General features: G+C 55.5%; 1 protein-coding gene across 2 annotated transcripts; it reads right to left on the bottom strand.

Moving 5' to 3' along the window:
• Positions 1 to 2,007: 2,007 nt before the first annotated feature.
• LOC102750665 (chymotrypsin-C) lies at positions 2,008 to 8,061 on the bottom strand. Of its 2 annotated transcripts, XM_006745696.3 has the most exons (8): positions 8,022 to 8,061; positions 6,816 to 6,907; positions 6,622 to 6,719; positions 5,621 to 5,746; positions 4,530 to 4,666; positions 3,583 to 3,728; positions 2,604 to 2,756; positions 2,008 to 2,064 (listed from the first exon to the last, which is right to left on the bottom strand). In XM_006745696.3, exons 1-8 carry the CDS (start codon positions 8,059 to 8,061, stop codon positions 2,050 to 2,052), a joined length of 807 nt encoding a protein of 268 aa, XP_006745759.1. In that variant the 3' UTR covers positions 2,008 to 2,049. The 2 variants fall into 2 exon arrangements, with proteins under 2 accessions (XP_006745759.1, XP_081673294.1); XM_081817168.1 differs by lacking the exon at positions 2,008 to 2,064 and having other exon boundaries at positions 2,429 to 2,756.
• Between the last annotated feature and the right edge of the window lie 5,023 nt (positions 8,062 to 13,084).

Raw genomic sequence — 13,084 nt, 5'->3', positions numbered from 1 at the left:
CTTATTTAGATTTGAGATGGGGGGTGCAGCTCTGCAACACGACACGGATGCCTCTTAAATAAGTGCTGAATTGTTACTGAACCCCTCTCTCCATCACTGCCTAGGTCGGGCCATGTTGATTTTGTCCTAGTTCATTGCAGTAGCCTCCCAGATGGCCTCCCAGCTGGCCTCCCTGCCTCCACTCTTGCCTGCTCCAAATCACCCTGCATACAGCTGTCAGATGCACACTTTGGGGGTACATATCTGCACCCAGGGGTCCCTTCTCTATCTACAACCTTTCTATGGCTCTCCGCTGCCCTCAGAATAAAGTTCCAACAGTCCTCTGCCATAGCCACAAGGCTGTCCGTGAAGGGCTTTTGCTCACTTTCCAGACACATCTCTTGTCACTCCCTGCTTGGGTGGCCAACCATCCCAGTTTGTCTGGGACTGTCCCAGTCTTAGCTCTGGAAGTGCCCACATCCTGGAAAACTACTCAGTACCAGGATCATTGGTCCCTCTATCCCTGCCCTGCACTTTATGCTCTAGCAACACCTGCTGCTTGGAGATGTCTTCCATGCCCTTCTCTCTCGTCAGGAAAACCATCCCTTATGTTATCTCCCCGGGTACCAGTGAGGCGTGTGCCGAACTGCAGGTAACGGACAACCTGATTATGGTGGTTAAAACAAATACAGGTTTGATTACAGTGGTTAAAACAAATGCAGGTTTATTTTTTTCACATAGTAAGGCATTCAGAGCCTGGTTGCTGGCACTGGATTTGCAGCTTGGTGATGGTGGAGCTCATAGCTGCAGTTCTCTTGGCCACAAGATGGCTGCCTCAGCTCCGTGCATCACATCCATATTCATATTCTTGCAGGGCATTAGAGCATGGTGGTCAAAAGCATGGGTTCTGGAGCCAGATCACTAACATCTGGATCCCAGCCCCATCACCTCCTAGTTAAATCACCTTGGGAAGTCACCAGCCCTCTCTAGCCTCAATTTTTTCATCGGTAAAACATCTCATAGGGTCGTTTTGGAGATTCAGTGAGGTAATATATGCAAAAACCTGTAGAATAGTGCCTGGCACATAGTAAGTGCTCAATATGTGTTAGCTTTTATTTTATTATTGTAGCTGCAAGGGACCTGAGGACAGCAACTATTTAGCATTTATAACCTCCAGTAGACACAGAGACAGGCACACAAGGAGGCGGCTGGGAATGAAGTTTGGGTCAAGCCACCAGCAGCATCTTCTATACTTGGGTACCTTCTATTCACGTTTTAAGACTCTGCTTAGGCGTCACCACCTCCAGGAAGCCATCCTAGACTCTTCCTCCCAACTGACACCGATTGCAGTTCCCCTTTCTATGCTCCTGGTCTGTACTGCAACCTCCATACTCACACCAGGGAATTCAGGAATCTCTCCGTCTGTCTCCTGCAGAACAGAGCTCTTGTCTGAACCAGCCCTGGAGTCCCAGGACTGAGTGGATGCCAGGCTGCTTGAGGGCCTCTTCGCTTGTTGAGTAGCTAAAATCTTTCCTGAGAATCGCCTTGGTCTAGTAAGGTATGGGAGGTGTGTCTGGTCCCCACCTCCAGGAGCCGTACTCTGATGGGGGAAAGCTGACAGCTTTCCCTAGTGTAACGGGCATCCTCCTTTGGCCATCGTTTTCAGGTTGGGGAGCTGCTCTTGGGGAGACCCCATCGTCCACCTGCAGCTGGGGGGCCTGAGGACCCACCAGACTCCTCTGTGGAGGAAGGATCAGGAAGGGGGTGATTTGATCAGGTGACTGTGGTTCACAGCCTGTGAAATGTTGGGGGGCAAGCGTCTGGTGTGTCCTAACTCCTATCCTCTCAGGCTACCATGGGGCTTTCTGAGATTCCCCTTCCGTTAGCACCCCAGCAGCTTACCCCACAGTCTAACCAGGCTGGCTGAGGGGGGCTCTCTTTGCATCCCTGGTGTGGCGAGGGGCAGCCCCTACAGAGCCCGGGACCCCGCAGGGGAGGCACACATCAAGAAATGAAGGCAGCCTGAGTGGGGAAGGAGTTTTATTGGGGTTGCAGGCTCCCAAGGATGAATCACTGCTGCATTTTCTGGAAGAGCAGAGAACAGGGTGAGGGACTTGGGTGGAGGGGTGTGTGTGTGCCGCCTCTGGAGAGAACACTGCCCGAGAGTAGGAACGGGGGCATGGCAGGCAGCCCTGGGTCTTGACAAGCCAGTCTTGCTCTGCTGAGCCCCTCAGCACTTCAGACCACTGGGCAAATGGGGCTCAGAACACACCCTGCCCCCGGCACGAAGGCTCAGAGCCCAGGATGACCCTCTGTTCCCCCACCACCCATGCTGACCCCTCCCCCCTGCTGGGCCCTGCTCTCATGGGGCCACGTTTCACTCTGGGGCCACGGGTGTGTGGTGCCTGGGATGGAGCCGTAAGGGTTTGCTGAGGCCAGCGGATGAATGGATGAAGTCAGTGATTGTACCCCTCACCGCACCCAGCTCAGCACTCGGGGCCTCCCGAATGGGTGTGTGAACGTGTAAGCACACGAGTGAACGGGTGAACGGGTGGACGAAGGAGCAGGTGAGAAGGGGAAGGGCAAGGGGGGGCAGGAAGAAGGGCTCGGAGACAGGCACCCACCTCGTTGATCCAGTCGATGTAGGCGGACACGCGGGTGAAGACCGTGGGCTTCTTCAGAGTGTTGCAGCCCAGCCCAGAGCCGAAGCTGACGATGCCCCGCAACTCCCAGAAACCGTTCTCAGCCTGGCAGTTCAATGGGCCGCCCGAGTCCCCCTGTGCCAGACCAGGCTCTCGTCAGCCACGGGGCCTCCCCCAGAGGCAGGCTTGGGAGGCAGGGGTGGGCGGGTCACAGTGCGGGATATGGGCCGGTGCCCCCTAATTTGGCCTCAGCCTGTCCACGGTGAGGGAGGCAGAGGAGATGCAGTTTGGGGGTGCCAGACTAACTCTTAGGTTGCTGTGTGATCTTGGGCTAATGATAACCCTCTCTGTGCCTCGGTTTCCCTAGCCATTCAGGTCACTATGTGTAAGGCTCTGCGAGCTGCCCAGGGAGGTGAGGATGCCGGGAGCCCGGAGGGGCGTTGGAGACCTGAGAAAGTGAGGAAGGTGGGAGTGGGTAAAGGGGCTGTGTGTTTGGAAACAGGACAGCGTCTGATTGTTCTAGATGTTTCTGTGTCAGACTCCCTAAGTCCTCTGCCTCCCTGGATCGATGGAGCTGATGGCGTGGAGGAGCATGTGCAGAGACTTCACCGAAGTCTCTTCTATACTTGTCAGATTCGGTCCTCACACCAGCCCCGTGCTCACGGCGTCTCCGTTTTATAGATGGGAAAATTGAGGTGCAGAGAGGGTGAGCAGCCTGCGTGAGATTGCACAGCTACCAAGTGGTGGGACTGGGACTCCACCTCGGACACTCCTGCCCTCGCCGCAGTGCTCAGGGGTGGGGGTGACAAGTTTCCCCTAAGCCTCCTGGGCCCAACCAGGGAAAGGGCTCACTGGCTCACTCGTGTGGCTCGCCCACTCCCACCCTCCTTTGCCCTCCTCACTGCCCCCTTTCACTCGGCCACCTGGAGGAGGGACGGGGCGCAGGGCCCTGGACACTCACGTTGCAAGCTGAGATGACACCGTCACCCCCCGCACACACCATCGTGTCCTTCACCATGTTGCCCCACCAGTCTTTCTGGGTGCACGTGGCGTGATCCACCACGCGCTGTAGGCCCTGCTGTAGCTCGTCGGCAATGGGGCCGTTGGCTGGGAAGGGAGGACAGAGGGCGGCCCTGCGTCAGCCAGGCAGCGCCGAGCCTTCAGGGAACAGAGGGCTGGATGGGGCCGGGGCAGGACCCAGTGAGCTCTGGCTAGACTTTGTGGGACCCACACTTGGGCCCTTAATCGAGAGGTACGACTCCGAGCCTATGGTCCCAAAGTGTGGGTCAGGACCCCTCTAAGGGTGGAACAGGGGGAGCCCACCGGCGGCAGAACTGATCTGTAGAAAGCCCTAGAGGAATAACCATGGAGTTATCTTCAATTTGGATTCTGCGGTTTCCATTGTCAATCACTTCCTGTAGGTCTCTGACTTCCGTGTCACGTCGGTAGAGGTCTTTCTCACTCCAAGATTTTCCAAGTGTTGACCTGCATTTTCTTCTAAGTCTCCCATACTTTCATTTATTTGCATGCAACCTTTTAACTTAGGCATCCGGTTTACCGTAAGCGCTAATCCCCTACCCCCAATGGCTTATTTAGTTTATTTTGTAGTCACTTAGATGGCACTAAGTACGCGCCAAGCACTGTTCTAAGCACCTGACAACTTCTAATCCATTTATCCTCACAACACCCCTTCTATGCGCTTGTTAGAGTGTCTGCCACGTGGTACATGCTTAGTAAATATTAGCTGTTATTATTACAGAGGTAAAAAAGGTGAGAAGATGTTTAGACAGAAAGGAAAAGTGGTGGGCAAATGTGGGTGGTATGCTTATTACAGGAGCTGCTTCCTCCAGGAAGGCTCTCATGATATGCGGTGGGGGGGGGGGGGAAGGGAGGAGGGGCTGCACTCACTCCAGAGGCGGCCCCAGCCTGTGACGTAGCAGGGGTAGTCTTGAGGCAGCAGGGAGTCCACCTCCGGCAGGCAGGCCACCTGGATGGTGTCGCTCAGTTGCACGGGCTCCGTCAGCTTGATGAGAGCGATGTCGTTGCTGGAAGCCAAAGCGGAGGTGGTGAGTGCGTAGGAGGGCCTTGGCCGCACAAGTCAGTGCTAAGCAGCCCAGACTGTCAGCTGGGAGTCAAGCCTAGGGTGACCAGGAGTCCTCCATGAATATCCTAGACCGCCAGTTCCTTACTGGACAAACGATTCGCCTTCTAAGGCCATGGCCCGCCCCTTTAGAGGAGGCATCTGCCTCCTGTGCCTTCGGGTCCTGTAGGGCTCTACGGTGGGGAGGCAGGAGCTTTCCGAGCCGTTGCAGGCTATGTATTAACCAGAAACTAGAGCCAGTTGGAAATGGTCAAAGAGGGGCCCTGGCAGATGCGATTTTTAATATTTTCACGTTAACAGAATGAAAGCTGGTGACCCTAGACAGACCTGGTTTGATTCCCCGTTCTGCCACACACTGGGCTGTGTGACCTGGGGCATATTTCTTAACCTCTCTGAGTCTCGGGTCCTTGTCTAGGGCTGTCGTGAGGATTAAATAAGTCGTGGTATATAAAGTGCTTATTGCCACGTGGGCATACGCCATAGGCACTCCATGAAGGTGAGTCCTGGCTCAGAGACTTCAGGCAAGACATCGTGGGGGCCTCGGGGTTTTTATTCCCTGTGTACCCCTGGGAAAGCTTGACCCATGAGCGAGATGGGAGAGGAGTCTGTCTCCACTTAGCATTTTCCCATTTTGTATAAAGGGGCCATCTGCTGGCTGTTCAGCGGGGAGGGGGCAGGGGGAAAGAGCATAGACCTTGGGGCTGGGCGGACATTGGTTCAGGTTTCACTGCACGGCTTTGGGGAAGCCATCTAGCTCTCTGGGCCTCAGCTTCCCGTTCTGTGAAATGGGAACAATGGTCCAGGGACAGGGTGGGGGCAGGCTCTGCAGCTCCATGTCAGGGGACCCCCTCCTTCCTGCACGCTTCCCCCTGGGGGCCGTGAGACGGTCAGCACTCACCGCACCAGGAAGGAGTTCCACTTCTCATGGACAACGATGGAGTCCACATTTGCAAACACGGAACCTTCCTCATCCTCCACCACCAGGTTGTTCTTCCCCAGGGCCACGCGGTAGGTCAGGGTGTTGCTGAGCAGAGGCAGGGGGCTGGGTCAGCGTGGCTTCCTGCCCTCGCCGGCCAGTGGTGTAGGGAGGGAACTCAGGGCTTTGTGACCCAGCCCTGTGGCCACCGTGGGAATCGTTTGCAGGAGTGGGGGTGGGGAGGGAGAGACACTCTGTACTGACCACAGATAGACAATCTGCACTGACCCTTCCCAGGGCTCAGGGTAAGGACCCTGCTCTTGGAGTCAAGTCTATCTTGATTCCTAGGTGGGTGGTCTCGGGCCTCAGTTCCCTCATCCGTGTGGCGGAAGACAGTCTTGGAATCACCTCCCAAGGCGGCTGCGAGGTGAGCTATTCCAAGTCACCACTGCTTCCTGCCCATATGATCTCCTCTCTCACCCACCTCCTGCCCCCCTCACACACTCTGCTCCTGCCGAACCCGCTTCCTCGTTATTTCCCCAACCTACCAAGTAGGCTCCCTCCTCCCGGTCTTTGCACTCGCTGATCCCTCTGCCCGGGACACCTTTCCCTTACTTCCTTCAGGTCTTTGCTCAGATACCCCCTTTTCAGAGAGATCTTTTTCCCTGGCCACCTCATTTAAAATAGGACCCCTTGTACTTTTTATCCCGCCTTATTTTCCTTCACTGCCACTTGATATGTTATATATTTACTTCTTTAATGGCCTGTTGCTCTTTTGCCGGAGTCTAAGCTCCCTGGATGCACAGAGTTTGTCCTGGCTGCTGTGTTCCCTGGCACATCGGGGTTGCACAATAAATACGTGTTGAACGAGTAAGTGAACAACTGAGTTACTGGATGTAAGTAGCTTATTTAGCCCCGTGCCTGGAGTGTGGAGTAGGTGCTCAATAGAAGCAGCTTCTTAGGCTCCCACCGGCCCCATTTACCTGATGCAATGGGCAGCTGTGAGGACGTAGTTATTGGCAATCAAGGTGCCACCGCACGTATGTCTCCATTTGCCATTCTTGAGGTACTGGAGAGAGATCTGGAGCGAGGCGCAGGAGGGCCACGCGTCAGCCCCGGGACCAGCACCCCGCCACCCTCTCCAGCCCGCCTCCCACCCCTGCAGCGGCATGCTTACCTGCCAGGGCCAGCTGTGGGGCCTGGCACTGTCTCCTCCCACCACTCGGGCTGATAGGTTGGGCTGGAAGGTGGGGACCCCGCAGCCGGAGGCTGGGGGGCCGAGGAGAGGTAGCGCACAGGTGAGAGGGGCCGGCATCCCCAGCAGGGAAGGGGCAGGGGGAAAGAGCATAGACTTTGGGGCTGGGCGGACATTGGTTCAGGTTTCACTGCACGGCTTTGGGGAAGCCACCCAGCTCTCTGGGCCTCAGCTTCCCGTTCTGTGAAATGGGAAGAATGGCGCTAACCTGGTGAGTTTGTCCCGAAGACTCAAATTAGACAATGCATAAGAAGAGTTTGGTGAAAGGCCTGGAACAGAGTGAATGTTGAACACACTGAAGGAAATACAAAAGTAGGGGTGTGTGTGCGCCCAGGTCTACCCGTGTCCTTCATCCTTACCCTGTGGTCCCTTTTTAGACCACAGCATAATGGGGGTATGCAAGCACTGAATCCAAGGGTCCAGACTGTCAGAGCTGGGGAGCTGTGTGGAGAGGTCAAGAGCATGTGCTCTGCATGGAGACAGACCCGGTCTCAAATTCCAGCTCTACCACTAACCAGTCATGCGATCTTAGGCAAGATACCGAGCCTCATTCCTATCTGTAAAATGGAGATATTGATAGGCCCTGCCTCTCAAGGATCATCTCAGCTCCTGAATGTAAAGGGCTTAGCACAGTGCCTGGCACACAGTAACCATGCAACAAACAGGAGCTGCTATTATTATTTATGACTGTTGTTGTTGTTAGCTGGAAGGACTCTTAATCAAGTGCTCTCATTTGTCAAAAGAGTCAGTGAGATTCAAAGAGGTAAAGGGGCTTGTCAAGGTCCTGCTGAGAGTAAGTGACAGTCAAGCCAAGTGCCTTGATTCCTATCTGGGAGAAGGCCCCCAAAACGGGTGAGCACAACAAGCATCAATCCCCAAGGCAGAGATGCAACACTAGGAAACCTAGGCCTTTACGGTCCCTGGAGTGAGCCCAGGATGGGTAGTTACTGTGTCCCCAGGCCACATCCTCAGCCCTATTCTGCAGATATGAAAGCAGAGTTGCTAAGCAGGTAAGTGGCTTAGCTGACATGCAGCTGGTCACCCCAAAACTCCTTTTCTGGGCCCCCTGCTCCTCTCCTTGTCCCCGGGAGACAGCTGGCTGCAGCTGGTTCCCAACCCACAGCTTACCACAGGCCAGGAGCACGGCGAAGACAGTGACACCCAACATACTGCTAGTGGGACTGGCTGAGGACCGAGTGGCTGTTGAAGCAGGTGGGGACTCACTTATAGGCAGGTGTGGGGGTGGGCCCACCTGCTCAAGGCTGAGCCACCCCTTGGAAAGAAACCTGTTCTGACAAGGCCCTTTCCCTGACCTTGGGTGGTTACTGTTTAATTTGGGCAGGAGATGGGGTTGGCTCAGAGGCATGGATCTCCCAAATCTCCTGAGACAGCAAATTCTGAGGCTTGCAGGTTTGGGGGACCCCCCCACCTCTCTGCCTGGAGCCTGTTCTCATCCTCTCTCCCTAACTCATTCTCTTTAGTTATCATCTATTGGGCATTGTGCCTGGTACTTCTTGTAGTCACCCAATTGTCCCAACAACACGAAGGAGATGCTTTTATCTGCTCAAGGAAGAGGAGGAAGCCGAGACTCAGAGGGTCAGCGACTGCCCAGGGTCACACAGTGGGGCAGCACCCGAGCCAGGGTCTGAAGTCAGGACTTCTGACACCGGGCTGGGGTTCATCCTACGGTGATACACTGTTTCCTTCTCTCTCTTCCTCTCCTCTTTCTCCTTCATTCGACTAATATTTTCTGGTCTTGGGGTGCCCCCTGCCTTCCTGCCCCAGTGGAGGCTGAGGTCCAGGCAGCCCCTGGAAGGTGCCCAGTTGGCCAAATTCCTCCCCAGAGCCAACCCACTTATCTCCCTGCAAAGTCCTTTTCTCCCTGTCTCTAAAATGGGTGCAGAGGACCAGATGCATCCCAGGCTCCTGTCAGTCCCAAGACTCCACGACTTGAATGTCAGGGTCAAGCGGCAGATCTGGGTTTGCGGTGGGGTTTGTGGTGGGTCCAAAGCTCTGCGTGTCCAGAATTTCCATCCAGAGCCCTGGCAGTTTGGGGTCAGCCCGTCCGTTGTAGGGCCTTGTAGTAAGCCATTTGAGCCAAGGCCTGACTTTGGCCGGCCCAGTTAGATTCTGCTCTCCCTCCCCTTTCTATTCATCTGATGCTCCTTGGAAGTCGTTTTTTGAACTGAGCCCACTGCTCACCTTAGGAATTATTTCCTAAAAGCAATTCAGAAAACTCTGCACTCTGCTGTTAACAGTGGGTATCTGAGGGTAGGGAAGGACTCTAACTTATGTAATTTATACAGCTTAGATTCTTTTTAAAAACAAGCATGCATTACTTTGGTAATATAAAAATCAAGAAAGTTTTGATAAAAAGAGACATAAAGACAGGGAGTGTAAGGGTATGGATAAGAGGGTCTGTCCTGCTGTGATGATCTCAAGCCCCAGGCCTGGGGTGTTGGGATCTCAGGCTGTGGGGAACTTTCTGTTGAATTCGAGGGGCCGGTCCTGACAGCGGGGTCAGTGGCTACTGCCGATCCACCTCAGACCCAGAGCAGCTGGTGGCCAAGCTCTGCAAAGGGTCTGCCTGGCCTGCAGACTAATGTTGGACACGGAGATGTGGACCGAGCTTCGTGGCAGATCTTGGGGGCGACAGGGCTCAGGCAGCTGGAGAGAAGGCTCCTGGTTTCTAGCTCACTTAGGGACCTGGATCTTGGGCAAGCTCTTTGGGCCTAAGTTTCCCTCTCTCTCTTTTTTTAAGATTTTACTTATTTATTTGTCAGAAAGAGAGAGAGAGAGAGCACAAGCAGGAGGAGCAGCAGAGGGAGAGGGAGAAGCAGGCTCCCCCCTGAGCAGGGAGCCCGATGTGGGGCTCCATCCCAGGACCCTGGGGTCATGACCTGAGCCGAAGGCAGACGCTTCACTGACTGAGCCACCCAGGTGCCCATGGGCCTCAGTTTCTCTCGAGCAACCTGGGGAAATGATGAACCGGTCTTCTACGTGTGGAAGTTTGCTGGTTTCCCCTCGGACATACAGCAATCTCTCGGTGCCCACCTCAGTCCCGTGCACCTTCCCGTAGCTGCACGAGCACAGACAGACAGACAGACACGCACACCCACGCCTCCATATCCACAGACACGCATGCACCAGCGTCGTACATAAGAAGCACCCCCTTATCTGTAACGCGTGCAGAGCCACGTGCCCCACGTTCGAACCTGCACCCGAACATAGGGATAGCCGCAAACGCGCAGGGGCACGAGGAGTGAGGTCCCAGACGAAGAGTCTTTGCTTTTTTTCTTTTTCGGAATGTCCCCAGAGAAACTGACCTTTTTTTTTGGAGGGAAGTTGCTGGCTGCTTTGAAGGCGGAGACAGCATCAGCTGTAGGGGACCTTCCTGGCTTGGAGGCTTGGAGAAAACCGAGGTCTCCTTCATCTGCTTCACATTCTGGAGACGGGATGTTGTGGGCTTTGCCTACTGCTGGGCCACACTCGTGAAGGAGGGAAAACCCAGAGCCATCGCTTCCTGGCTGTGTGACCTTGTGTTAATGGCTCAACCTCTCTGTGCTTCTGTGCCCTCATCAGTAAAATGGGGGTAAAAAATGGTACTGCTTCTTACTGCAGGGAGTGCCTGGCATTCGGCAAACTCCATGTAAGTGTTGGCTGCTCTTCTTGCTGTTGTCTGCTTCTTACGAGAAATCTTGAGTCTGGACATCGCTGGGCCCTTTGGCCTTCGTGGGCCCCTTCCTCCATCAAAAAATACTTAAAAAGCATGTTTTCTGACTGCATAGGTATAAAGACTAATATAATCTAAGCTGGTATAATGGACTAGAAGCCCGGATTGTATTCTTTTCCTGCTGATTTTATAAGAAACCGAAAGATTTTCGTGGGCCCTAAAGGTATTGTGGGCTCCACGCTGCGGCCACAGTGTGGATGGACCAGTCAGCCCTGGCCGTGACCCGTCCTTATGCCGAGATATGTGCGACTGAGTGACGGAGTGAGACTTCGGGGAATGTTCTGTGGATCACTGGAACCTTCTCTGGGCCCCAGAGGTGCCTCTAGCTGTGTCTTGGCGAGGCCAGGGAGAAAACTGTGTTCTCACTGGGAGCAACTGGGCGGAGGCGGGAGCTAGGGCCGGCCCCTGCTGACTTGGCCTTGATGCAGGGAGCCCTGGTCAGGGGATGCGGTTACGCCAGTGGTCCAGACTGCCCAAGTTACAGTGCTGACGTGTAGGGGCCTGACCTGATTTGCTGGCCTTGGTAGGTAATCAGATGGGGTGCGGGTTGGGGGTTGTGAATATCTGCAGAGGGGAGCCCCGTGGAGTGGATTTCCTGGATTAACTTGTTTGAAGACTTGACTGTTTTGTTTGCCCAGTCTGTGGGGTGCTGACATACTGTGTACCAGAAGCCACCCATCCGTCCATCCGTCCATCCGTCCATCCATCCATCCATCCATCCATCCCTTCCTCCCTCCCGCATTCGCTGAGCATCTGCCATGCACACCTTGCGCTCGAGCTGGAGCTGCAGAGGTGAGACCCTGCTCAGCGCCGCTGGAGCTCCCTGATGGGCAGGGCAGTAAGCGTTCCTCTGAGTGTTCCGGGCCGAGGGCTGGGAGCCCTGAATGAGAAGAGGTTCGTTCGGGCTGGGAGCTCAGTGGGGTGCGGATTGAGAAAGGATTCCCTCTCGATAGATTCCATGTCCAAAATGAACTCGAGGACTTGAGGGCGTGAGAATGCTGGAATCCCCATTCTCATCCCCTTGAACTCTGTGCTTTCCAGGACCCGGAGCGGAGCCTCCCAGGGCCTGGGCTGCAGAGTCTCCCAGATGCTCAGGGCCAGACTCTCCTGGAAAAATAATCAAGGGTGACTTGGCAGAGGCTGAGCTGCTGGAGGGGGGACCTCAGGAGAAGCGGTGCCAAGGTTGGGAGCGCGGGGGTGGTGAGAGCCTGAGAAACAGGGCAGGTGACACTGACTGGGGCCCATAGTTTCTAATGGCTGGGACAGGACTCTCAGGTGGCATCTGTTTCTTGGGTGAGGGCCACTAAGGGGCCAGCAGGGGTGGGAGGGGGGAGAGGCTGAAAGTGTTTCTCCTTAGAACCAAATGGAAGTATTGGGGGTTCAGAGGAGGCCTGGGGGCTCACTGAGGGGTTTCCGTGTTTGGCAATGGGGACCCAGAGGATGGGGCCTGGGAGGGGATCAAGGAACTGTATACTTTTCCACTCTCAGGCCCTGAGTCACTCCGGGCCTCTTCATTCTGCAGCCTGATCCCTCTGCTGGAGTGGGGCCCTCGGGCAGGCCGAGGCTGAGGGCCCCCTCCTGGCTGAGACCTGTTGGTGTGGTGGAGGGTCCTGGTGTGGGACAGCTGGCTGGTGTCTCTCATGTCCTGAGGGTCCGAGGTCCACATCCATCATGGGCCAGCTGGAAGGCGGGGCTCGAGAGCTTGAATTTTAGTCCTTCCCAGTCAGGGTCCTCTACCCCTTTGTTCTAAGACCCTCTGAGCTTGGACGTTAGGGGTTCTGATGTTCTTCCCTTGGGGAAGGGGTCCCGAAAGACAACGCTGAACCTAACATGTTGTGTTCATGATGGTGGCATCTTTGGCATTGGGTGGCTTGTGCCGGTGACCTTCCCCAGGAAACCCACTCCAAGGACAGGGCAGGTGAGGGAGCCTGGGGCTGCTGCAGTACCACCCACTTCCACCTGGGGGCAGCGATGCCCAGCCGAAGCCCACACTCCCACACCCCAACTCAGGTTGCACCCAGTACCTGGAAAGTGCAGGGCTGGGAAGACCCTAGAGACCCTAGCCCGCCCTCACTTTGAGCAGACCTGTGGGAGCCTGTGACCCAATAGGAGCCTGATCTGTCCAATGCCACATGGGGAGCACCCTGGGTCTTTCCTCATCATGCTACCACCCCAGCCTGTCTTGTGTGTGTGTGTGCGTGTGTGTGTTGGGGGGGCGGTGGAGGCTTGGGGTGTGTCTGCATGGGGGAGAATCTTGGGGGTCTCTTGGGTACATCTATCTAGAACACCCACGGTGGTGGCACCGCTTCCGGTGCATGCCCTCATCTGAACTTGCCTGGCGGGTGAGCAGATGGGGAGGGGGACCGGCTGCGGGCTGCGGGCCTGGGTCTGCATTCTGTTCCCCCCACCCCCCAGCCCCGTCTGTCTCCTCCCAGCCCGTGTGCCTCTGGGAGACTTT

This window comes from Leptonychotes weddellii, chromosome 4 (assembly GCF_054177405.1).
Source record: "Leptonychotes weddellii isolate Sample4059 chromosome 4, ASM5417740v2, whole genome shotgun sequence".
Lineage (NCBI taxonomy): Eukaryota > Metazoa > Chordata > Mammalia > Carnivora > Phocidae > Leptonychotes > Leptonychotes weddellii.
This window is presented reverse-complemented; position numbering and strand designations above follow the sequence as displayed.

Bases quoted from the DNA above. Each gene is read 5' to 3' on its own strand.
- LOC102750665 (XM_081817168.1), bottom strand. From the start codon at position 8,061: ATGTTGGGTGTCACTGTCTTCGCCGTGCTCCTGGCCTGTG. The intron at 5,747-6,621 runs GTAAATGGGGCC...GCCTCTGCTCAG, and splicing joins ACAGCTGCCCATTGCATCAG to CAACACCCTGACCTACCGCG. The intron at 2,757-3,582 runs GTGAGTGTCCAG...GGTCTGGCACAG, and splicing joins GTGTCATCTCAGCTTGCAAC to GGGGACTCGGGCGGCCCATT.